This window comes from Syngnathus leptorhynchus, chromosome 9, assembly GCF_054491065.1.
Source record: "Syngnathus leptorhynchus isolate UIUO chromosome 9, UIUO_Slep, whole genome shotgun sequence".
NCBI classification, from domain to species: Eukaryota; Metazoa; Chordata; class Actinopteri; order Syngnathiformes; family Syngnathidae; genus Syngnathus; species Syngnathus leptorhynchus.
Window position 1 is genome coordinate 11,188,084 of NC_141203.1, and position 24,503 is coordinate 11,212,586.

The 24,503-nt window shown below is 42.3% G+C and overlaps 2 protein-coding genes across 2 annotated transcripts in view; both read right to left on the minus strand.

The window, feature by feature from the left end:
* Positions 1–19,148, minus strand: part of myo3b (myosin IIIB) — a 44,628-nt gene extending 25,480 nt beyond the window's left edge. The window contains exons 1-20 of the mRNA XM_085921135.1: positions 19,043–19,148; positions 18,807–18,906; positions 18,296–18,372; positions 17,218–17,363; positions 14,134–14,199; positions 11,999–12,154; positions 10,282–10,366; positions 10,100–10,216; positions 9,701–9,805; positions 9,404–9,487; positions 9,122–9,324; positions 8,908–9,006; positions 8,728–8,842; positions 8,527–8,653; positions 8,215–8,425; positions 7,481–7,628; positions 6,694–6,847; positions 6,517–6,605; positions 6,322–6,451; positions 6–85 (exon numbers count right to left, since the gene is read on the minus strand). Coding sequence (XP_085777261.1) covers positions 6–85; positions 6,322–6,451; positions 6,517–6,605; positions 6,694–6,847; positions 7,481–7,628; positions 8,215–8,425; positions 8,527–8,653; positions 8,728–8,842; positions 8,908–9,006; positions 9,122–9,324; positions 9,404–9,487; positions 9,701–9,805; positions 10,100–10,216; positions 10,282–10,366; positions 11,999–12,154; positions 14,134–14,199; positions 17,218–17,363; positions 18,296–18,372; positions 18,807–18,906; positions 19,043–19,102 — 2,352 coding nt within the window. The 5' untranslated portion in view covers positions 19,103–19,148. The remainder of the gene's footprint in view (positions 1–5; positions 86–6,321; positions 6,452–6,516; positions 6,606–6,693; positions 6,848–7,480; positions 7,629–8,214; positions 8,426–8,526; positions 8,654–8,727; positions 8,843–8,907; positions 9,007–9,121; positions 9,325–9,403; positions 9,488–9,700; positions 9,806–10,099; positions 10,217–10,281; positions 10,367–11,998; positions 12,155–14,133; positions 14,200–17,217; positions 17,364–18,295; positions 18,373–18,806; positions 18,907–19,042) is intronic.
* Positions 19,149–19,194: 46 nt separating this feature from the next.
* LOC147051179 (myosin-IIIb-like) lies at positions 19,195–24,411 on the minus strand. Its single transcript, XM_085920769.1, has 5 exons — positions 23,832–24,411; positions 23,704–23,742; positions 23,591–23,627; positions 20,315–20,498; positions 19,195–19,365 (listed from the first exon to the last, which is right to left on the minus strand). Exons 2-5 carry the CDS (start codon positions 23,708–23,710, stop codon positions 19,195–19,197), a joined length of 399 nt encoding a protein of 132 aa, XP_085776895.1. The 5' UTR covers positions 23,711–23,742; positions 23,832–24,411.
* Positions 24,412–24,503: the final 92 nt, after the last annotated feature.

The following is a 24,503-nucleotide window of genomic DNA, read 5'->3' on the forward strand; positions in this document are numbered from 1 at the left end:
CTCACCTTGGTGCGTCCCGAGCTGAGCTGCGGCGGCAGAGATCGAGAGGCGGCGTTCACTCGGGCACGGGCCGTGGCCAGATTGCCTGTCAAAAAAAAAAATCTCATATCTTTTGGCTGGTTTATAACACTTCTTCGTTTTAAGAATATTCTCGAGAAATAGATCTCCTGAGGTCATTCATAAACGAATGGTCTTGACAAAACTGAAAAGAAAACATTCTTAGTAGGCTTGATTTAATTTCCCAGTGATGATTTTTTTTCCACTGTTAAGAAGTTTTTTCAATAGCCACCGAGTAAATAAAATCAAAATATTATAAGTACCAATATTTTTAGCAAATCTAAATAAATGAATAAAAATATATTATTTTTAATAAATTTTTTATCAGCTTTTCTTTGCCATAGACTATTTGCAAAAAATATTCTTATTAAATAACATTTAAAACAAATAATTTTGACATTTTAAGATGAGTGTTTTGATCACGGAACAAATTCATATTAACTTGGATGGGGGGTGGGGTTCAAACATTTGCCCCCTCACCTGTCCCTAATATTGCGGGCTGTGAGTGTCCATTCGAGGATGAGTACTCGCATCCCCCCGGGCGTGTTGTAAAAAGACAATTCCAAAGAAACAGACTGCAGTTAGGAACGCAGCTGCGTGCACACCAGAGAGGATCTTCTGAACACAGCATATGCACGACAGTCTCAACCTTTCAAAGTTTCTGCACAAGATGTCCAAATGTTTTCCCTGGCTATATCTTCACAGGCTAAACTGTGATTAATAGCAGAGAAAGCAGCCTTTGAAGCAGGATTGTGGCATCAAAGTCCTAATCCATGGGTGGCAGGATTTTTATAATGAGTGGGAAGTATCTTAACACATTTCAAAGGCTTTACTCTATGAATAAACAATAGCTGCACAGATGTGCCACACACACCTTTGGAGGATACAATAAAAAAAAAAAGAAGGCAACATTCCACAAGCATCCATCCAGCATATGCTGATGAGCAAAAACCTTTGTAAGTTTTGGAACATAAAACCTAAGTGACAGGGCAACAATTGCCCCAAGCGCCAACCCGGTGAGCTTCTTTGTATTTGCCATGCATCACAAGCGTAGCTTGTCACTGGCTGCTCCCCAATCCGAGATTGTGTTGGGGTGACAAATGTCAATCAAACACAGATATGACAATTATATTCAAATGGAACCCTTGAGAGCAGGTTGTTTGAATATCAAACACACAGCGCACAATCGCAATCAAACAAGGCTGTACAAGGTAAGCAAAAGGCACTTCAAAAAGGGAATCAAACGCTCTTTTAAGCTAGCAAACAGTGCCGCTGCCACTTTATGATCGGCTAACTGAGTATTTATTCATCTTTTATCACTTCCCATGACATTTTACATTTATGGTGTTGATGGGCTATGTTCAAATAAAGTATTTGGGAGAAGAAAGCAAATCAAACACTCCAAATAGAGCACAAATGCTATTGTCAATCAGAATGTGGTCACAATTTCTGGAGGGGGGGGGGGGCGGGGGGGGGCTTCAAAAACAACCCATTAACCCAATCATGGATCAAAAAGGATTGAAATCAACATGGGTCATTTGTTAAATGAACGAAGAAACCACAAAACAAGCCATTTTGGGCGGTTGTTTTGACCCAAATAATTGGACTCAAATAGCCCCCCCAAAAAATTGGGTCATAATGACCCAATTATTTTTAGAATGCAACATTGACTCAGTCCCTTTTAGAACCAGTACTAGGTTAGCTATTTCCCCCAATTAGTACTTTCAACCTGGCAATTTTGAGCAGGCTACTATGAATGAGAGGTCATCCGATGTCCCGGATCAGTTCAACCTTACAGTGTAAATAGTGGTGTGGGCAGATCGGATTAAATAATCAGAGACACGTGCAATAATAAAAAAAAAAGACGAGCGGGTTAACTGTGTCGGATATATTGGCAACGTACGGGGCAGGGAGGGCCCCGCTCCAATTAGCCCAGAGTAAAGCTGCTTGGATTAATTGGAGTGGGTCTTGTGCAAATGAAGCCCGCTCTCCCCTCTCCCCATTAGCGCTGCTGGGCCGGATCATCTGAGCACATTTGTCATGATGAATTAGCGGCTGCGGGTAGAACGGGCTCGCCAAAGTGTCACTGCGCTTTCACGCCTCTCACTTGCGTGACACCATCAAGGCGAGATGAAGGGGGGGGGGGGGGGGGGGGGGGCTTGGCTAACTCCAACAGTAGTACCTAAGCCTCGACAAATGGACACTCGCTCGCTTTCTCGCCGTATTCCTCGGCGGGTCGCATTAATTCATTCTCGCTAGCGGCTTCGCTATCCCCTCCTGACGAGATGATTAGAGCGCGGGTTAATAGTCGGCATCCTCAAAGACGTCTGCCTCCCGAGACATGAAACCGAGGGAGCACCTGTGATGTCCGGCTTGAATGAAGACCTCCTCATTTAGATCCAGACGGGAACTTTTCTAATGAGGTGGATTATTAGAATTCAAACACAGACGAGCCTGAAAGGGGGACGAATTGTCCTTTGACAGTCGGGAAAGAGCTTTCTCCGAATATCTATGTAGATAAAAAAGTGTGGGGTGATTAAAAAGCGGAGAAGAAAGCGGGTGAAGGAAACTAAAGGTCAAGGCGGGCCACTAAAGTCATGGATGTATCTAGTTCGGCATAGATCTTTAAATCCGGATCTAGCAACTGCTTTGGCTAGCTACTTGTGCGTAGAAAATGATCGACTGTCTGGCGGCAAATAAGCTACAGTTCTGACAAGCGTCATACTCACAAAGGGATGACAAGACAAAGAAGCCCAAAAAAAAAGAAAGAAAAGAAGAAATGCTAAAAGCTAAGCTAACCCAAGCCGGGCAAATCTAATTGCGCTAACTATGTTAGAAAGTTGCTCCAAATGAAGTCATTGATTGGCAAAAGTGCTTTGCAAGTCCAAAATAAATATTTGGAGCTTTCCATGATATGATTACGTATGATGTCTGGTTTTGCAGATTTCCAAAAATGCCATCGTTGGCATCTCCGCGTTCACTTTGAAAACGAAACCTGGCAAGACTCCCAAAAGGGGCAAAAGAAAGCTCGAGCCGGCACTTGTATTGAGCTTCTATTGACAAGAATAGTCAATGAGCGCGGGATTAAAAAAGCAACCCCCCCCCCCCTGCACGCTTTTGTTGGACTCAGTAGGCGCCTTGTACTTTACAAGCCGGCGACGGAGCTGTCGACGCGGGCGACAATCGCAGCGGTGAGGCTTCGCTGAGTGAGCAAGTCGGCCATCTCCCGCTCTCTTTTTGAACATGTGATCTGGAAACTCAACTCAGCAGCCAAGCAAATGAGATTAAAGCGGCCGTAAACCGCCCCCGCCATCACCCACGACGCCGACACCCTCCCCGTCCGCCTGGAGTTTGCTTTGGGGGGGGGGGTTAAATGGCACCCACCACTGTCAGAGCAGATCAATCATAAAATGCGTGGTGTAATTGGCTTTAAATGACAACACGGTGTTGCCTTGATCAAAAGGATGCGGCGGCGTCGTGCGACTTCGAAAAGCCGGTGCCGTCGCAATCCCGCTCTTCCGCAATACGACTTCAATTGGAGAAGAAATAAAACCAAAGTCCTACTTGAGGAGTGTTAGTCTTCCTTCTTCTGCCAAGAGGAATGGGAAGAAAAAAAAATGAAGAAAAGTTTGATCGAGGGAGAACAAAGAGTCAAATGTGTCATATGGCTGCATGAAGCCTGTCGTTTGCTCACAAAGGAGACAAGACGAGAAGAGAAGCAGGGGCATGGGAGAACTGTCACTTCTGTACATGGAATGGTACTCGACGAGTTTGAACTTATAACCCCGGAGTTCTCTTCAAAGTATGAGCTGGAAATTGCAAGATGGAAGTTTGATTTGCTAAGTTACTGAATATGAAACAATATTGATAATGCCCACCCTGGTTGAAACCAGGTTTTATCCACCACGAGGGGGGGAAAGCAGCTTATTGCTCTGTGGGTCAGATCGGGTAGGGGGGGGGGGAAGACATTTATGAGGCTGTGACCGCAGGTTCCCGAAGCCCTGGCAGGTCTGACCAATCTCCGGCCAATTCCAACTCTGTGATCCGCCTGATCTGGTAGAGGCTTGAGCGCTTAGGAATTTGTCCGTACAAAGATTTGCCATTTCCTCTGACAAAACAGCACCACATGTGTGAACTTGAAGGAAACACATTGTGTGCCGGGAAGGTTTTACTTTGCGGGGGGGGGGGGGGGGGGGGGGGGGCATGATAACCCCCCCGCTGCGTCATTAGTCGCAGCATCACCGTGAGTCTGGCATTCGAAATGAGCGGGTTTGAAAATGACAAACAATCGCTTACAGATTGTGTTTTTATGTAAAAGACAATGAGGGGAAATGAATAGTTCCAGTTTTTGATATGTGAACTGCATATATCTGCAAGTTTGGTTCATTCTTATGTATAATTGCAGGATGTGCGCCCCCTAGCGGCGTTATTGAGGAGACAGGTTTCCCTGGTTTGAAAAACAGATTTCATTGGATCGGCCCCCCTCTCCGATAATGTTAATTTCACAGATAACAGTGAATGTATAATAAGGAGTAAAATGCAAATTAATCCACCCCTCCCCTACCCAGGGAAAATATACCCTGAAGAATAGACTTCATTCTCTTGGTATATCTCTCTCGAAATGGCAGACGATCTTTTTTCAGGACTGATAAAATAGTCAAGTCTTTCATGTTTTTGCTATGAGGGTGAACACTTAAAAAAATAATCTGGTAGTGATTTTTTTTTTTCAATATTGTGATTTAACGCGATTATTTCTTTTCAAGGTCTTAGCGAACAATAAAAAATAAAACCTACAGACTGACTGAAATGTTTTTTTCTTTTGTTTTTCAAAATTACAGATTATTAATACAAGATTGTCTGTGAAATTATTAATTTTTTTTTTTTTTTAGGATGAGAATGGCTGCTTTTAATTTTCCTGAAAGATCAACTCCTTGATAAATAAAAAGCAAGCCAAAAGCAAAGTGGCACCAAATGAAATAAACAGGCTTTTAGACCTAATTGACACAATGTCAGCAATAAACATTACAGCACATTTGAGTCTGCATTCACTTCCTTTGTGCATTTATGGGCTGTTCTTCTGTGAAGCTGTTAAGAGAGAAAAAAAAAAAAAAAAAGCATCTGGGCTGAAGGCTCCCTTGTGCCTAACCTGCACTTCAAGTTTACACACATTGTGGAAATTTCTACCAGTCTCTCTGTTAATGTGTCTTTTGTGAGTTAAAGCTTTCCTTTAAATGCCACTAGGAGTCAAAGTGGGAATTTACAGGTTCTTTAAAAAGAAACTAAATCACATCTTGTGGCTTAGCTGAAATAAAAAAAAAAAAAGGCGGGAAAGCGAACCCCGATAATACAACACGAGCATTTGGGTGACCACCGGGCTCCGGCTCGGCCTAATGACGAGCACATTACTACCGTTATTAAAACCAACAGAAAAAAAAAAAAAAAAAAAGGAGGTGGGAAGAGTTGCTTTTGTGTTGGCTAAATACGCTTTCTTCATCCCTCGGGTATTGGGAAACCCTTATCGTGAAAATATCCCGGCATCGAGCGGTGGCAATCCAAAAGGGACAGCTTAGTGAAAATAAAAACAGAGCGCCGCGCCGCGAGCTGAGCCTCTCCGGAGATAATGGCGAGTGAAGCTTTATCTGAGGACGGCTCAAAATGAAAAGGGCGGACCCGAGTTGCGCGTCTTACCTGCACGTGCAGACGACAGCACAATTTGCATTGCTATTGTGCGCTGATTCTTTGTCTCAGACAAAACTTTGCTGATACAGTGGTGCCTTGAGATAAGAGTTGAAATCCTTTCGTGGCCATTCTCATAACTAAAATCATCTGTCTCCATTGAAATGAATGGAAATGCCATTAATCTGTTCTAGCACCCCATGTTTTTTTTTTTAAAGGAAAATTTGCACTTTATAATATTGCACTTTATAAGAGAGTAATATCATAAACAGAATGTAAAGAATTAAAAACTCAGCTATTTTATGATTTGCATATAATTGAGAGATTTCAGATTTTATATCAATTTTACACAATACTCAGAAAAATATGTGATACATTTTTATCAACCCCAAAACTCTTGATTAAGAGCAGATGAACCATCGAATCATTTTGGGTCAAGAATATGGGTTGGGTTAAAAAAAATTTAAAAAAAATTAAATAAAATAAAGAGCTCATATCTTGGGTCGCTCGTATCTTAAGGCACCACTGGACTATCGTGCGTTGCAAGATTTTCCGTGTCTGTATTTGGCATTAAAACAAGGATCATACCTATTTTCGTTAAGGGACTGGAGAAGAGCTGCTGCAGAAGTTTGTTCTCCGATGTTCTCAGAACCACAACGATGTCGGCGGGGAGAGTGTCTCGGTTTTTCTCCAGGAATCCGTTCACGCTGTACATCACCTGTAAAATCAGATGGAAGATAATCATCCATGTACAGGATCATTAATGAAGGGTCACGAAAATACCTTTCCAGCAAAATGGAGAATCCCAAAGGAAAGCTCAACACGTTTGGGTATCCAAAAGTACTTGCAGCGCAGATTGTCCTCAAACTTGTCTGTAAACACGACGGGGACGGACAAATCTGTTACACCGAGCTGTGATTTTAATTTCACATTCTTTGGGTGTTTTCGCTGCATCCTCACCCACTAAGGTGTGGTCGGTGGCCTGCGGGAAGCGGCTCTCCTCGTCCAACAAGGAGAGGAGACCCATGGGCTTCTGCAGGAACATGTCCAAGATGGGCCTGTTGTCTTCGTACTCCACCAGGCTGGCATCTATTCCCTCGCTCTGGTACTCCATCTAACGGCCGGGAAATGTGGTTAATGACTTCTCCAAATGACCCAATTAAACAAATATTATTTGTGCAAGGTTCTAATGGAGCAAAACACACAGCCGCAGTTTGCCGGAGCGACGGCATAATACGCATAACACGACTCAGAACTAACAAATAGTGCCACTTACTTATTCATAATTTACTTCAATTTGCAAATAAGCCAGAGTCCTTTCATACGATTGCATCTATTTAATTTCACATCAAAAAGTTGCTTGAAATATATATTTGGACTAATAAAGTGGAACCAATGGAACTAAACCACGCTCATGTATAAATCATGAATCAACTCAACAATACTGGAGACAAGCACAGCAAATGAAAATCCCGCGTGCGCTGAAGCTGGAGGCCTACATCAGTCAAGTATTTATAGAAGAGAAACACTGAGCAGTCAAATCATTTAGATTTGGTTTTTATTGTGCAGTATGGACAGACAATTCATCCCGCCTCGTGTCGTGTTATATTTATTTATTTATATTTATTAACATTTATTTATATTTATTTACATTTATTTACATTTATTTATATATTATTTATATTTGTTTATATTTATTTTTATTTATTTCAAGTCACATATAAACTGTGCCTGGTGTCCATCTCACCTGCTCCAGATCAAAAATATGCTGGTTGAAGTAAAACTGGATCTGCTCGTTGGCAATGTTGATACACAATTGCTCAAAGGAGTTCTTCTTGAAGTTTTCGAAGCCAAAGATGTCCAGGATTCCCACATTCATGCCGCTCTCCGCGGCGCTTCAAAGCAGCAACAACAACAACAACAAAAAGCGGGACAAACAAACTTATTAGAACACAGCCTGCAAATCCCAGCAGCCATTTATGTTGATAAAACTTTCATGACAATCCAAGTTCAACCCAAATACTGTTTTGCCCGTTGTTGGGAAGTCATGTGTGGAAATCAAATCAGCGCATCATCAATGGTTCTGCTTCTCTGCGTATAGACTTTAACCTTGTGTCAATTTGAAACTTTGAGCGGTGATTTCATAATGTGTCCTCCAGCGAGGTCACTTTCTGCCATCGCTATGGGGTTATTAATGGCAATGAGGCATACCAAAAAGAAGACGAGTAGAATCTAGTTTTTGACGCATGACGCACATATTTATGAAGGAACTCTTTCGGATCAATGAACAGCTTCTTTGTAGTCTCTCTGAAGTCTTTTTAATCATCTGAAGATTATTTTCCACAGCACGCAATCGGTATCAAAAATTTATTACAACTTCTCTGGCATTTATATTCTCCTCTGCGTGTTTGCGCTGACGACTTCTACAAAGGTCACCGGCGCTTTGCGAGAACGTCCGCACGGATCGTACGCTCGGCTCACCAATTGCTCGTGTCGGGCTGCAGCAAAGTGTTGATGCGGTTGACGATCCAGCTGAACAGGCGGCCGTAAAGCGCTTTGGACATGGCGTCTCGCACGTCGGCCGCTTTGTCCACCGTGTTGGTGCGGATGATGGTTTCGCCCCTGGTGACCACACACTGGGAAGTCAAAGCCTCCTGGAGCTCCTCGGAGCCGATGTTAAGCAGGGAAGCAGCTGGAGAGGCAAAAAAAAAAAGGCTTTGATAGATGCCTTGTGGGACTTTTTTTGATCGTTTTTATTTTCAGTGTCTTTGCGTGTCGACCGTCACAGCTCACCGTTCTCCAAAGCTTCCGAGTTAGGCACCTCGCTCTTATCGGTTTGGTGCTGGGATGTGATGGCGGCAAATTCTATGTTGCCGGTGTTCAATATGGCCGAGAGAATCCTGTAAACAGAGTTGACTTCCTAAAATAGAAAAAGCAAAAAATAGGAGGTGAAACAACCGACGTCGGTGAATTTAACGTCGATTGCCGAAAGACCTCTTCGGTAAAGCCGATGTTCCGGAAGCATTCCTGGATGACTTCAAACTGCTCCTTGTACAGTTTGCTGGAGATAATATCCTGCATGACTTTGCGGTGTTGGTTGTCGATATACCTGCGTAATTGTTCCGATTAGCGAATGACGTGGAGCTAGGCGGCATGCGCTAAGGCGGCACCAACCTGGGAGGTGTCCTGTCTGGCAACCTGTAAGTCTTCAGCTTATCTTGGTGGTAAAGGCCGGCGTAGATGTAATAAAAGATGTGGAAGTTCTTTTCCTCCCTGAGAGACAAACACAAAGAGCCGTGAAATGATTGTTGTCAAGAGTCAAAGCACTACTTTTGTCTAAATCAATAGTTTTAGTAAGAACAGTGAAAACGTGCATGGTGACACTGACATGGCCTGTTTGATGACCCTGGACTTCTCCAGCAGGTATTCCGATATTTTGGCACCGATGACGGCTCCGGTGGGAGTGAATTTCATCTCCAGGTACTTTCCGAAGCGGCTGGAGTTGTCATTGATTGCCGTGCAGGCGTTGCCGAAAGCCTCCACGAGAGGATTCACCTGCAGGATCTTCTCACGCAATGTCCGATTGTTTGCCTAAAGACAACAAAACATTTTTTTTCCCCAAATGACTTCCAAAGGTAGATTTACAATAATTGGTCATTGGCTAGCGTACCTTTCCTAAAAAGGTGAGATGTTGAACAATCAAATGAGCGCTCTCGGTTTTGCCAGCACCACTCTCCCCACTGATGATGATGCACTAAAAACAAAGAGAGATAAAAAAAATAAAAATAAAAAAAAATCAGAGCTATTCGTATCAGAATATATGCTTTCGACCACATTCTCGTCCATTTATGCCAATTTGTGAGGTCAGAGAATGCAATTTCTACCTAAAGGCAGGTGTGTTCAATCTGAGGCTCGGGGGGCCTTTAGGGTAACCAATTTGAGAACCAGTGTTCATAAAGTGCTGCACCTGATCTTTGCAGAACGTCACCATGCTTTGGTAGGCTGCATCGGCAGTTGCAAAGATGTGCGGTGGGTTGTCGGCTCGCTTCACGCCGTGGTACAGCTTTGAAAACTAAAGCGGGACAGTAAAAAAAAAAAAAAGGTTGTTTTTTTATTATCACTTGAAATAGTGGCAAGTGTGTGCTGACTTCCATTTAACACGAGTTTGAGCATGACAAACATGCCATAATAATAATAGTAATAAAATAATAAATACAATAATAAATAATAAATACAATAATAATTCACATAATTGTTTATCTTAAATCAAGAATTAAATAACCTGTTTATTATATCTGTGTCATGTTCTGCTGGGTTTTGTGCCTTGGCTTAATAAAAGTTAGGAAACTTGACCTGAGTCACCAACCTGTGGAGAGTAGATGCTAAGGTTCTGGAAAGGATTGAGCGCAATGAGGATGTCACCCACGTACGTGTACACCTGCAGCTCGGCATACCTCTTGCGGAGATGGCCGATAATGATCTCCTGCGGAAAACACGTTACTCTGAAGAAACATTGATGGGCTTTGAGGTCATTGCATTTCATCTCACCTCGTCCAAGAACTCCAGATTGACCAGATCGTCGTCGGCGCTGCTCTCTATGATGAGCGTTTTACGAGTATTGATGCGTCCGTGCCTGAAACGTATAAAAGCGAGGACGCGATCGTGCCGGAAGCTTCTGTTAAGCGCACTTTCGACAGGCTGAATGGGACATATGGGTCACTCCTTTGCGGTCCTCCCAGGGGAGGCCGAGTGAACACACACCCACTCCAGCTGTACTTCATTCAACCATCTTGACTCCTCACAGCAAAAAAGAACTCCAGTGGGTATAAAATCTCAAGGGAGATCAAGAATGTGTCAAAAAGGCATTCTAGTGAGACATAGCAAGCACAATATTAGGAACACCGGGCCCATCTGACGAGAGCTGCGTTAAATAATTGACACATGCAGGCATATATTCTTTATCCTCAATGGAAAAAACAACATATGGCAGCTGATTATAGAGTCTAATGTGTAAATGATGTTATTATAACCTGGTGTGGATGTCTGACCTTTTCCGCACGTTATGAAAATTTGCCTGAGGTCATGCGTCACTTCCTCCTCTGCCTGTATTTCATATTCTGAATGGAGTACAAATGCAGTCGTGCAGAGATAAAGTGGCGGATGGAGGGAAGGCTCATCAGGCCACGCGACCTTTGCTGTTCGATTCCTTTGAAGAAGATCCCAGTTTTGCACCTACAGCGGCTACTTTTAACTTGCCCGTGTCTTTATTCTTCTTATCTGGATTCATTGTGTGCTCGATCTGCGGCACGAGAGACTAAAGCGGGCGAGCCCAGTTCTCGCCCTACAAGCTGCTAATCCCATTATCCACTTTCATTGAGGACAGGAATTCGGGATCAGGCAAGCGGGCTGCAATGCTCTCGGGAGTAAACAGCGTTGGCACCACATCAAAACACTCTGTCAAGGACAGGCTCGGTGAAGTCCTTCGAGAGGGGAAACCGGTGCAAATATCGCCTTTTTTTTTAAGTGAAAGACAGACGCCCGTCTTGAATATATATATATATATATATATATATATATATATATATATATATATATATATATATATATATATATATATATATATATATATATATATATATATATATATATATATATATATATATATATATATATAAAAAACAGCTCACCTTATACATGGGCAAGTGGTACTAATTTATCACAGTGTTTACTATTACTGCGGTTGTAATTTGGAGTAGTTAAGAAGTAATTAGACTTAAAGTGAACATTAGCTTTTTAAAGGACATTAAAGACTCGTTTCATTGTGTCCCCACTATTTAACCCATTAAGTAGTGCCAAAAGACATGATGAGTTATGATCATCTTCCGTGATCACTTTTAAACCTTTACACACCATAAACTAGTAGGTAATTAATTACCTATGTGTATTTCAGCTTAAATCAATTACATGACACAATAAGATGGATTTATTCTTTGTGCTTATGGCTCTCAAGTTCACTTGCATGAGTGTATTTATTCAAGTGTGGTTAGTCAGCAACAATCATTGGCACTGAATTAGTCACACTCCCCTAACTTCTTTTTAATCACATTCTGTGACGTCCTCTTTATCATCTCAATGCAAAAAAAGATGAAAGCCTGCCCCCTACTGGAGTAAAATATGTTCAACAGTGAGTTTTTCTAGAGCGGCAGCTTTGTCGCGTTTGTTGAAATGTCTTCTATGAGAGCAAATGAAAAGAAAATAGACTTACTTAGTTCTGGACGCACATCCCACTTCTTGCTGTTCTTTAATAAGAGCCGCCAGCTGCTGTCGAAGGGTCACATCTTTCCCGTGGGCCTGTTTGATGAAAGGATGCTCCAGGAGATGAGTCACTGACGGACGTGCCTCGAAATCCTTTATCAGACACCTGGAGAGCGGACAAAAAAAAAAAAAACGACATGGTTACCTCACAGGAGTCACAGTGCAGAATAAACCCGGCGATGATGAGCAATCACCTGAACATTGAAGCAAACTAACAGAAGCGTTGTCGCTTCGACAGACTTAAACAGCAGAAGGTGAGCGCCTTAAAAGCGTGAGTGGCTAATCTAGTCAAAGAGCGCCACATGGACGCTGTCACCATGGCCCCGTAGTCCAAACAAGCCAGGCTAGGGCCCAGCAGAACTTCCTATCTGGGATGTGCAGTGTTTGCCTGAGCAGGGTTTTATAGCTCGCACACTGTACACGTGCACATTTTCAAGGAACTGCGATGAAAATGGGATTAAGCAAAGTAAAGAAAGGTTTTGGTCCACATTGTTTTCAATGTTAAATTATAAATAGAGTGGTGCTTAAGCAAAAACAAATTTGGCAAAATATCTTCTTTTGCTTTCTATTGTGGAAAGCAAAATAATCATGGAAGAAAGTACAATAAATTGAATTGGCTAAAAATATAAAGTACAATACTAAATGACTGAAAATAGATATGAAAAGCTTCAAATGTTCTGAAAAGTTTTTAAGTTTATAAAGCCATATCTCACTGGTGCTTGTGAGAGTAGCTAATTAGCGTGCAGCTAGTTGTTTTCATATTAGCGAGCTTCCTTTCTTCACCTTGCCGAACCAAAACACAAAGTAAACTTTCCCAAATTTATTATGTTCAAGAAACGTGTATACATACACGATAAGCGCTTGTTCCATTAAACAACAATCATAAATGTGAATCGGTAGATACGACTTACCCCTTTCGAGCTGCGTGCCTACAGCGATGCTAAGCTAAAGCCAAGATGGCCGCCAAATCGACATCTCTGTTGGCCTACTCTTTTCTCTTCCAAATAGGAATTTTAAGAGGACAGGACACTATTTTGCATTTAAATATTAAAGCGACTCTTTTTACTGATTAATAGGGGCTTTTAAGTGGACTGGACACTATTTTTCATTTAAATATGAAAGGATTATTTTTAACTGATGAATGTTGAGTGGGCGAATCCATGTTATTCATTTACCTGTGCAGCTAAAGACTGGAACAACACTAAACAGACGCAAGATAGCAAGTAAACAACCATCTAATTCAAAACACCTAATCTCGTTTTTTTTTTTTTTTGGGGTGCTTTTAAAGTTAATTCCATGAATTCATTAGTGTCAGGACATTAAGCAGCCGAGGTTTGCCGCTATTAGCAGAGCGGCGCTGGCGGGATTGTGAACGGCGAGCCACTTTGTCACGCCAAGTCAGCTCTCTGGCTGCACAGACAGGGCTGATGGATTTATTATGCCGGAAAAACAGCCTACACACACACGTTTACCTACACACACACTCGAGATAGGCTTCACAAACGGTCTGCAGAACCTGATAACATTGTCCGGCCGCCTCGCATTAAACTCTGTTGGGCTTGTTTGGTTTGATGAGATGAATGCTGAGGTCACGTCACACAATCCATTGTTTTGGGAAATGGTAGCAATGACACAGCGTATAGGGTTGAAAAGTATTAAAAACTCTTGAATTTCAATATTGCCTAATCAATATCATACAAAGCTCTTAACGCAGACAGCCCACTGGATTTGTTTACATTCGTGTAACAGACATGAAATTTATATATTTGGAGCAGCAGGTACAAGGCAGCAATGATGTTATAAGCTTTAACGGGAGGGAATGAAAAGTTATTTATTGGTCTCTGATGGAGGTGATAACTCTTGTGAATGACTTTGTTCCCCCCCCCCCGTGGCAGATTTACACAAATGAAAAGTCAATGAACACAAAGACGCGAAAGGTTGATAGAATCTGCTTTTGGGAAATATCTATTTCGAATCTCTCCGCATTAAAACGCGCGTTGTTGTTTATTCATTAGGGATTAAAATCGAAATATTTGAGTATTCGGCGTGGAAATACAGATTTGAATGGCAAGACTTGATACTTACTGGCCAATGAAATGACAGAAGCTTCTGCACCACTGCTCTGGATTTTGCAAGGTAGGTGACGGATTTCTGAAAGAAAATCAGAAAAGATCAAATAAATAAATCATCTTTTTCAGTTCGTCCGACTAGATTTCCAATGACATGACAGAGGGAGAGTATCTTCAGTCAGCTGACAAATGATGGCTGGCACAAGCTTAGAGAGATTTTTTTTTTTGGGGGGGGGGGAAGACTTGGTGTCTGTCCAGCTTTGTAAGTGACTCAGTGTGTTCTTGGCAGTCGGCATCTGTGACCGGGAGCTCCAAGTTATGGGAACGAGTCTCGCCTCTGTCAGCAGCATTCACGGAGGCCATCTGTAATGAGGCCAGCAGTCTTCACATGCTCTCCGTGACAGGAACAGTGGGGGGGAGTTTAGATGACGAATAACGGCGGGGCCGCGAATCATTTAGGTACACGGATAGTACGGGAGATTCTTTTGAGGTGTCAAAGCCAGCCAGGATGTTCATTTTTAGCATAGTCATCACCTTCTGTATTTCGAAGAAAATCTCTTGAGGAAATTGTACCCAAACAAACCACGGGAAGACATACATACATGTGTTCCTTTTTTTAGGAGGAAAATCTGTCATTCGAAACAGGCGATCTTTTGCAAAAGTGCAGATCAAAGGCGGCAAAGTGGATCCTCTAATGTGAGCCCGCCGCAAAAACGCCTTCTCGCCTTGATGTCGTAACACGCTCGCTTAGACGTTAGCGCGTCGAGACGCGCACGCGCCGCCGATAACGCTCTCAAAGTGCGCTTATTGTGCTCGGGAAATTCAGCCACTTTTATTTGTACCTTTTGAGTACTGCTGAGTGTGGTGGCTCATATTGTAAACATGAATGGCTTATTCAAATCGCAGGCCGGGGCTGTCAAATCTTTCCTCGGTGTGGATTGAGGCGAAATCAGAGAGAGGTGTCAACGCCACTTGACGGCTGGCGCTAAGCCTCGAAGAAAGACAAAAAATGAGACCAAAGAAATATTTTAGCACGGTACTCAGTATGCAGCTTTCGTAATCCTTCACATCCCACAGGATGTTATATATCTCTTGTGCTTGCCTGCGTTTCATTAAAAAAAAATAATAATAATAATAAATGCAGGCCATCAAAAACAATATGTGAGCCTGAATCATAATGAGAAGAAATTCTGCCTTGGTAAAGATAATAAATGTTTGTACTTAATAGTTTTGATTGACGCACCAGGGGGGAGATTAATTGTACTTTGCATTAGTGTAGAAATGTGCTAATTTAATATACGATATAAAATTCCATGGCTGAATCAGGTTAGGAATTTAGGTCCGAAACCATAAACAGTGTCATATTACACAATACAAACATTTGAATATATTACAGAAAATTTGTTGAAAGAGTTGACGAAGAATTCATCGACTATTTGGCCAATTGATGTCTAGGTGTGTCTGAGCTGTGACGTCTGGGCCCACTTAATACCCTCTCCCCTCCCACTTGCTCAAAAATATTGGGAGTCTTTGTTGTTTTTGTCGCCAATTCATGTTCTGTCTCCCCCTGTTGGTCATTAGGTGTACGTTTTATTTGGACAACTTATAACTGAATTTTGTTGTTCTGTACTCGAGCATGTGCAAAATATTCCGATTTTCCACTACACTGTGAGTTTTGAAATTTTTAATGAGCAAAAAAAATCAAATGTTCCTCAATGCCCCTTTATCTTGTCACGACTCCACTTATCATTTAATTTATCTCCTCCTTCTCTCATATTGACATCCACTTTAGACAGATGCATGTTACAAATTTCTTCCATGATTGGACGCAACAAACACGACATTGGCCATCTTTGTTTTTAATCATTACATAGCATTATGCCCCCCCCACCCACCCACACACCCACACTGCGGTTTGATGTTCCATGGACAATGCGAGGCAGCGCACCGGAGAGAAAACCGACTCGAGATATTAACCTGGCGCACATTGAAATATCAAAGGCCATATTTGTATTTATAATTAATTTAGCAGTTGATGATTTTTTTTTTACAACTTTACCCTCTGACATGCTCCATTACCTTCACTCACGGATATTATGAGCTCACATCTGTCAATTACATCGTAGCAATTCATCAAACGGAGGCGGGAAGATGGGGAAAGATAGAGCGGCCGTAGCGAGCTACCAATTAAACACGCTGCACGGACGTGCGAATGTTCTCCGAGCGAGACGAGACCGGGCGCGAAGGTGACCCCTCCCGGTTCATGGTGCTCACGGGATCTTTATAGCCTGCTGGGGTTAAAGTCACTTCCAAGCTGGGCACAAATTCCCATCGTAGAGTTGTAACAATGTTATTAGATACTGTAATCACACCGGCGGGAGCGAACGGACTGATGCAGATGGATGCGAGGACGAAAATAATTCAATCGATAATGCAATCAGAGAGTATCGGTCAATATGCTTTCAAAGCGAGAACCCGATTGTTGTGTATTTTCTTCGGAGAGTTTTACAACATGTATTCCATACAGGAAGCACGTCAAGGACGTCGCTTCATCTGTACCTCGTGAAGCATTGAATAAGAAAAAAAAAGATCAAATTTTTACAATCATTAAACACCCCAAAGATGAATCACCGCGCAGCCGCATTTCAAACTCAAAGGTGGAACACATTTCCGTATTTGGAAAGTCATTCGTACACGAGTCATCATTTACATCAGATTTCTTGGCCATTTCGTCTGCCGTGACGCAGTGGCGGCAAAAATATATTTGAGATAAATGACATGTTAACAGAATCATTTCACGGTTCAACACCTTGGCGGTGATTCATACGGCAAGCATCGCTGCACGGTGGCCGTTTCCCTACAAAAGGGCAAACTATCTATTTTGATTCCGGCAGGTACTCGGAAAGAAGGAGCCGAGCTCGGCTGACTTTGAGAGAGAAAGAGAAAGGTGGCGCACACCCTGGACTGGAGATCATCACCGATGCAAATTGCAATCAGACGCGGATGATTATGTGATTGTATACATTTAAAAAAAAAAAAAAAAAAAAGATGAACTATGTGTAGCTACAGTAAGCTCATGGGCTTCCTCTAGTGGGCTCACCGTGGGATCTTGAAGAGAGCTTTAACCGGGTGCATGTCAGCCAGCGGGGGGTCTCCATCCGCAAGCTCGATGGCGGTGATGCCCAGAGACCACACGTCACAGCGGGCGTCGTACGTGTAGTCGTACTGCTGCTCACAAGCTATCACCTGGTAACAGATGTAAACGCCACATGAGATCGCCACAAAGTCTATTTTAAAGTCAGACACTTCATGAGACAATTCCTTGTACAACACTTAAATTGTGTCTTGGTAAAATCTTGAAGACTGTGCCGTGAAACTCTGGATTGAGCTTTAAAGAGGGACTTTGCTGCCATCTTGTGGTATCTAGAGGTAGTGACTAAACTTTTTTTTTCTCTATGTAATCCAAACAATAACGACAATGCGCAGTATATTATAAGCTCTTATATTCTGCAGATGTACCTTAAAATTATTTCTCCATCAAATTGCGATCTAATGATTCTTGGCAGAACATTATGACACCCATTTTTCATATTCCTTAAAAAGCTGACAGAAGGAGGATTTTCACAGCCATGTAACAATATTAATTTGCGCACTGCAATCATGCGTGTGAATTATTAAATTAGCACGTGAGTTTTAAAAGAGACATCGCCGTGATATCACAAAAGCTGCTTTAAATGCGATCAATTGAATGCCATCAACACACCGGAGCTTGATGAATAACCAAAACAAAACCCCAGAACAATCCATCATCAAACCTGTCTTTTTTATGATGATGAAAAGCCCACCGGCATGGGAAATGACAAACTGCGCATTTACTGGGCAGTTGAGTGAATTTCCCAGTCAATAATTATAATTGACACAGCTGAGTTTATTCTAATGGCCCCCGAGGTGCTTTTCTTACAGCCCCCATCATGGCACTTCATTTCTGCCACGGAGAAAGTGACGGGCCGCGGTCTCCCAGCTATTAACCTTGAGATGACCTCAAGGGGGTGCTCCCGTGGAGGGGAATACATAATGACAAGAAGGGGGGGGAGAGGCGTACAGAAATAGCTCAAGCTCTCACTCCTCCGCCTTTGTAACGATTCATGTCGGACATTTTGGAAGCAAAAGGAACTGACCTCAGGTGCCATCCAAAATGGAGTCCCGACGGACGTGTTCCTTCGCAATCGTGCGCTGGTCAGCTGTGCTGAAACACCTGAGAAATGAATAAAAAAGCCATGAGAACAAATGCTTGCGTTACAAAATAAATATGATTTACTGAGTGAGCCTGCCAAGCGGTAACAACAAAAGGGCTGCGATCATTTCAATTAATGTAGGACAGATTTTTATCAGCATGAGTCCACTTCATCTCCACCACACAGAGGATATAAACACGCCTGAGGGATCCGGAGTCATTTACCACAACAGCTTTCTTTTAATATGCAAAATAATGCAATTTAAACGAGCAATAATAGCCTCGGGTTAAGGCTGCGGTCCATGAAATCAAACGACGTCATGGTGACAAAGGAAAAGATCTTTTCATTTGGGATTTATTTACAAAGTCACTTCATTTGGGTGCACCAGCTCAAAAGTGCTTTTGATTATGAATTCAAATTAATTTCTAGCACAGAATGAGCAGAAAGACATTACCAAAGTCAACCAGCTTGACTCCTCCCTCGGTTGTCAGAAGGATGTTATTGCCCTTGACGTCACGATGAATAATCCGGTTGTTGTGCAGATGCTGGAGACCCTTTCACGGTGAGAAGAGAGAGAGAACATTTACGATTCATGCAAGCATGATTGTTCTGCAAAACAAATGAAACCAATGGAAGAAACGACATTGTGGTTTGTTAGCTTGTTGAATCGCAGATCCGGGCTAGCGTTACCAGAAGGGCACTGTATAAGATGTAGGCGATAACGGGCTCCTGGAGACGCTGGCCTCGCATCAGCAAGCCTTTGATGAGCTCCGTGACGGAACCGCCATTGCAGAGCTGTGGAGGACAGAGACAATCTGGTCACATCACCGCTGGCCTGTCTATTATGAAAAAGATGGGAGGTGGGTTTTTGACATTACCTCTAGAACCAGCCAGAGCTGACCACCCGACGCATTTTCCGACTTGTAAAACATTCCGAAAAACTTGACCACATTGGGGTGGTTGGACAGAGATCTCAGGATGTTGTATTCCGCCTCGATTTCTTCATCCACATCCTTTTAACAACAACAGAAAAAGACAATTTGCTTTATTATTTTTTTTAAGTAATATATTGTATGCGCCCCTACTAGTCTAAACACGGCAGTTTAATGCAAATTACGTTTGTGGAATAGAAGTTAAGAAGCAACATTTACCTGTTTTAATACATCTCAGAGGGCGGCCATTTTGCTTTCAGGTCCCAACCAATCACGGCTCAGCAAATTTCTGAAGCTGAGCCGTGATTGGTTGTGAGGTCATTCTTAGTCAATAGTATGTTCAATTAATAATCTACAAATGAAACATTATTAAGAACACTAGTTGGGCTGCACAGAACAAAAAGAACAAAATAAACCTTCTGGGTTTACTTCCTCTTTAAGACTGAAACCCCCAACAGTTTTTAAAATGTTTTTTTCCCCAAAGCTATTTTTGTAGGCTATATATTTCACTGACTAAAAACACAAGGACAAAAACAGAAATGGTGAGCTAAACTACTCCTGCAGGTACTTTTCTATTGAAGGGCAAAAGAACTCCTCTCTGGATGTCTTGTGTGATAATGTCAGGCAGAGGGATGAGACAGGAGACTGCCGCATCCCAACGGCCATCGAGGGCAGAATCATGGTGGCTAGCTTGCGTCATTCGCTCAGTGGAACAAGTCGAAGTGAGAGACTAAATAGACCTTATCACACAAACAAATGAGCAGGATACGGCTAAAGCGGGAGCTAGCACAAAATTAGAACAAGACGAGACATGAATTCAAAAATGGGAGCTGGGGACATAAGTACGCAGTGTGAAGGCAAACTTACTCTGTTGGTGTGTCTTGTATGCTGTGAAAAGGCCGTTTTAAAAGTTTTATGTCCAAAACTCAATGAGAATTTTAGGATGAACCTGAAATGTATTTCATTGGACCTTCTCTAAAGTTTTCAAATCACGTTCAAAATATTGATCCATTGATACAGTGAAACTTACATTGATGGGATCCAACACTTTGACTGCCGCCTGACTTCCATCTTTCTTGCTGATCACCCGGTAGACTTTCCCATAAGTCCCTTTACCGATGGTCTCCACAATGTCCCAGTTATCAGATGGATCTCCAAGGTTCTCCAGGCCAATCATGCTGGATTTGTAGGGATATACTCCATACAATGACCGCCTGTTGTCAGAAAAAGATGAAACGGTGCAGTGAAAGCTTTTTTTTTTTTACCAATGTGATGTTTGATGGCTCCTGTTAAAACATCGCCTGTGTTTCTTCTAAAGTTCACTTTTTCCTCTGAACGAAATTTGACATTTCATAGGAAAAAACTGCCGTTGCGGAAAGAACTGCAGACGAGACTTTACAGTCTCGGCGCCACATAAAACTAAAGAGAAGCCGGCGAGGAAAGCAATAAAGTATTTGCAGAGGGACATGCCAGTGTTCCATTTATTCCCACCAGGCCTTTACAATCGGTTCCATTGCCAAACAACAACTCTCTCCGCCCGCCACTACATCAACCGAATGTCTCTGTACTTACATGGCAGATGTTACTTTCTTCTGACTCATTGGCGCCGGGAACAGTTACATCAAAGGTTTCGTCATCGTGATACAAAAAGCGAGAGCGACAAGCGATATTTGACGGGAGGACCGGCTTAGCGCTGTCCGCCGGGACGCGTCCTCCTCCCCTTCCCCGCGGGAGTGCAAATCTCCTCAAGACGAATTGGATTAGCATTAGCTTGACATGCGGCGTTGTGAATGAGTAGCTAAACTTTCACTGCACGTGCTGGCACAATACGGTGACATCACCTGGGTATGGTCACAAATTCCAAATGTTACCATTTCTTTTTATGCCGCTCGGTTATGTGAAATGGGTCTAGCAATTTTTTTTTAAAATAACATGAAGGAACAAATGATTTACGGCCATCAGGCATGTAAAAAAAAAAAACACCAGCATGAATCACGCTGTTGTGAGTGACCAATGATGCCAAGTCTGAAGAGACAACGAGGTACCCAACGTCCTCAAAGAATTTGATGAATGGAGAAACGCCGTGGTCATGTTGTGACATTCCACATGGTCCAAGAAGACATGATGGAGAGGGATGTTTGTGCGGACAATCCGCCAGAGGTGGCTTGACCCTGACGGCTTGATGTGAACAGTTATCAAGTCAGAACTCATCGGTCATTCGCGAGGACGCTTTTATGAACGACGGGGCGCTCTACGTGAGTAATGCAGACATTACGTGTAGATACACCGTGAGGCTCGTCTCATCTCGCAACGACGCCAATTCAACAAATCTCCTTCATGCTTGTCCTTCAATGAGCAACTCTCATAGCATTTAAATAACTTCCCGCTAATCCTCCTTCATCTCGAGTTATCCATCAATGCTTGAGGGGGAACAAAAAAAAAAAAAGTTAATCGTCTACCTTAAACCGCTTCCTGAATGATGTTCTGCATTTAGCTTATCAATCAAGCAAACACAAGTCGGTCCACCACAACATCATTAATCTGCAGCAAGCTAACAAAATATTTTTTTTTCCCCCCACTTGAGGCAATTATCACACATGATAAACAATAGCAGCCATGTTTCATTTGAAGTTGAACTCATTACAAAATGCTTAGGAGTAATTAAATAAAACACAGCCAAGTGGTAAATACCTGCGTCTGTGAAAGTGTCCCACTCCGAAATGATGCAGGCCGATTCATACTAAACTATGAGGTTAAATAATTCAGAGGCAATTTGGGACCTGATCTGCAGTTGAGTTAAAATATTCAAGTGGCAGGTGTATGCTCTCATAATGGCCGCTGATATGATGCATCTCGGGTTGCGTGCGGGGTAACTAGGAAGTCGACGGCAGGGGCCGGGGGGGTCACGTGACTCCTCCTACTCTGGCAACCGAGTAAATAAAGTCCCCATTTAAGTGATTTACAAGTTGTGCTGACATGAAGAGGTTTTGCGGTTGTTTCAGCAGAATAAAAAATGAAATGTCTTTTTAGTAATATATCTATATTTAGTACTATCTATATTATATTATGCTGAATTTGTTGTTGCTGCTGCCTGTGACATTTTTGCGGAAGTCAAGAGAAACTTGTTGAAAGGTAAAAGTCACATGTGGCTGATTGAGAACAGGACACCGGTGACACCACATGCTCAAGTTACCCGCCATTGTTTACCTCCCTGCAACAGCACAATACAGTAGCCGCCATGTTTTGGACAAATATTTGTGAGGACAGAAATTATTACAACAAACGGCGGTGTGAGCAAATACTGTAAAAAAAAAAAAAAAAAAGTCTCCCACCATAATAACCTTGCACAGCACTTGACTTGTGTACTTAATGTTGTGGCCAATGTGTGCACGATTGCCTGGTTCAGTTTGAGTAATCTAATTTTCTGCTTCCAACAATCACGCTAGCTCACTCGCTGTTTGAAGCCCGGCGGGAACGGCACGTTGTTAATTGGCCGGTAAATCCGTGGCGACACCCCCCCCCCCCTCCGTGAACTATTTAATCCTTTCTAAGGGGATATGAAGAGGCTTTGCGGTAAACCTTAGCAGCCACGAGTTGGGCTGCAGTAACTTGCCCTTGTCACCCCGGGTAACCTAAAGACTCACATGAGCACATGGAAACCATTTGCTAAATATAGTTTAAGGTCTAGATTGGAAAATGCAGTATAAAAGTGATGTAGGGTAACATAAATGACAAAAAATAGTTGTTAAAAATATAGTGGACACATTTGAAATACTGTCTGTCAATCTTACTTGCAGCATCCAGTACCATTAATTGTCAAAATTGGGCACAAGGGCTCCCTCTAGTGGTACGCGACATAATCACTGCCTAAATAGAGTTCAGTTCACAACGTTTGCATCTAATCTTTACAACCGTGTTTCGAAACAATCATTTAGCCAGTTATTTTTTATTTTCTTTTAAGTAGAATACATTTTGGGGAGTTTCTGATATTCTTTTGAGGAATAAAAGCCGTCTTGTTTTTGATTACCAGAGGGCCTACGACGTGGCTGTATTTCAAAATTGGTCGTACTGTTGGAAATTGGTGGTTGCGTTCTTGATATAAAGTTTTAGAAGCATTGTACTGTACAGTCCACCTATGAATATCCTGTCTACATCCAATCTCATTGAAAATTATTTCGACAGTCAGTAAACAATGCAGTAAACATCTCAGCATGCAAATTTAAGTTCTACCAAGATCACAATCACTTGAATAATTCTTTGGGATTTTCTCATTATGCTGCAGACAGAAGAAGCTTTAAATTCTTACCCTTGGTTGTTTGCTGTTTCGTTTCCATTTCTAGGCTCTTTAAAAAAACAAAACAAAGACACCAACGTCTCAGTTACGTAACTATGGTTACAAAAATAAATAATAAGTCTTACCATCCATAGCGACATATCCAAAGTGATTTGTCTCTTCACCTAATCGGCCAGTTTAATAATTAATAATGAGCTTATGGACACCTGAGTCAAGCTTGAATCTGCACGGGCGAAGACATCTTTCCACTCACCTGAACAGGAAGCAAAAACAAACGAAAAATGGCCCCAGAATTGCTGACCTCAGCTCAGCGCTGCTTTTCCCCAGGTAACATTCCTTTCCTCTCCTTTGGTCCAATTGGCTGAAATCACAAATTAAGTGTGGCTCTTGTTTGTTGCGCACAAGGCCTCTGTTGTTTACCACAGCTCAATTCAATCATCCAGAAAATGCACAAGTCACATGGTAGAATTTGTTTGAGGCAAAAACACACACACACACACACACACACACACACACACACACACACACACACACACACACACACACACACACACACACACACACACACACACACACACACACACACACACACACACACACACACACACACACACACACACACACACACACACACACACACACACACACACACACACACACACACACACACACACACACACACACACCAACAACAGAATGGAGTAACTAATTCTTCAAATCGGTCATTCTGCTTGAAGAAAAACCTAACACCACCAGAAAGTGAAACCAAAGGACACAAAGTCGTGTGCTTACATTTTATTCACATATATTACATGTTGCATTTAATGTCCAAGTCGTACTTTCTGGCCAAAATCAGAAAGTTTGATTCTGCACCTACAGTAATGTACTGTATTGTCTCTTCAAATCATACACACGAGAGCTTTTC

Bases quoted from the DNA above. Each gene is read 5' to 3' on its own strand.
- LOC147051179 (XM_085920769.1), bottom strand. The intron at 20,499-23,590 runs GTAAGAATTTAA...TTCTGACAACAG, and splicing joins GAAACAGCAAACAACCAAGG to GCGGTCATTGTATGGAGTAT. The intron at 19,366-20,314 runs GTAAGTTTCACT...TGTTGTTAAAAG, and splicing joins AAGTGTTGGATCCCATCAAT to GATGTGGATGAAGAAATCGA.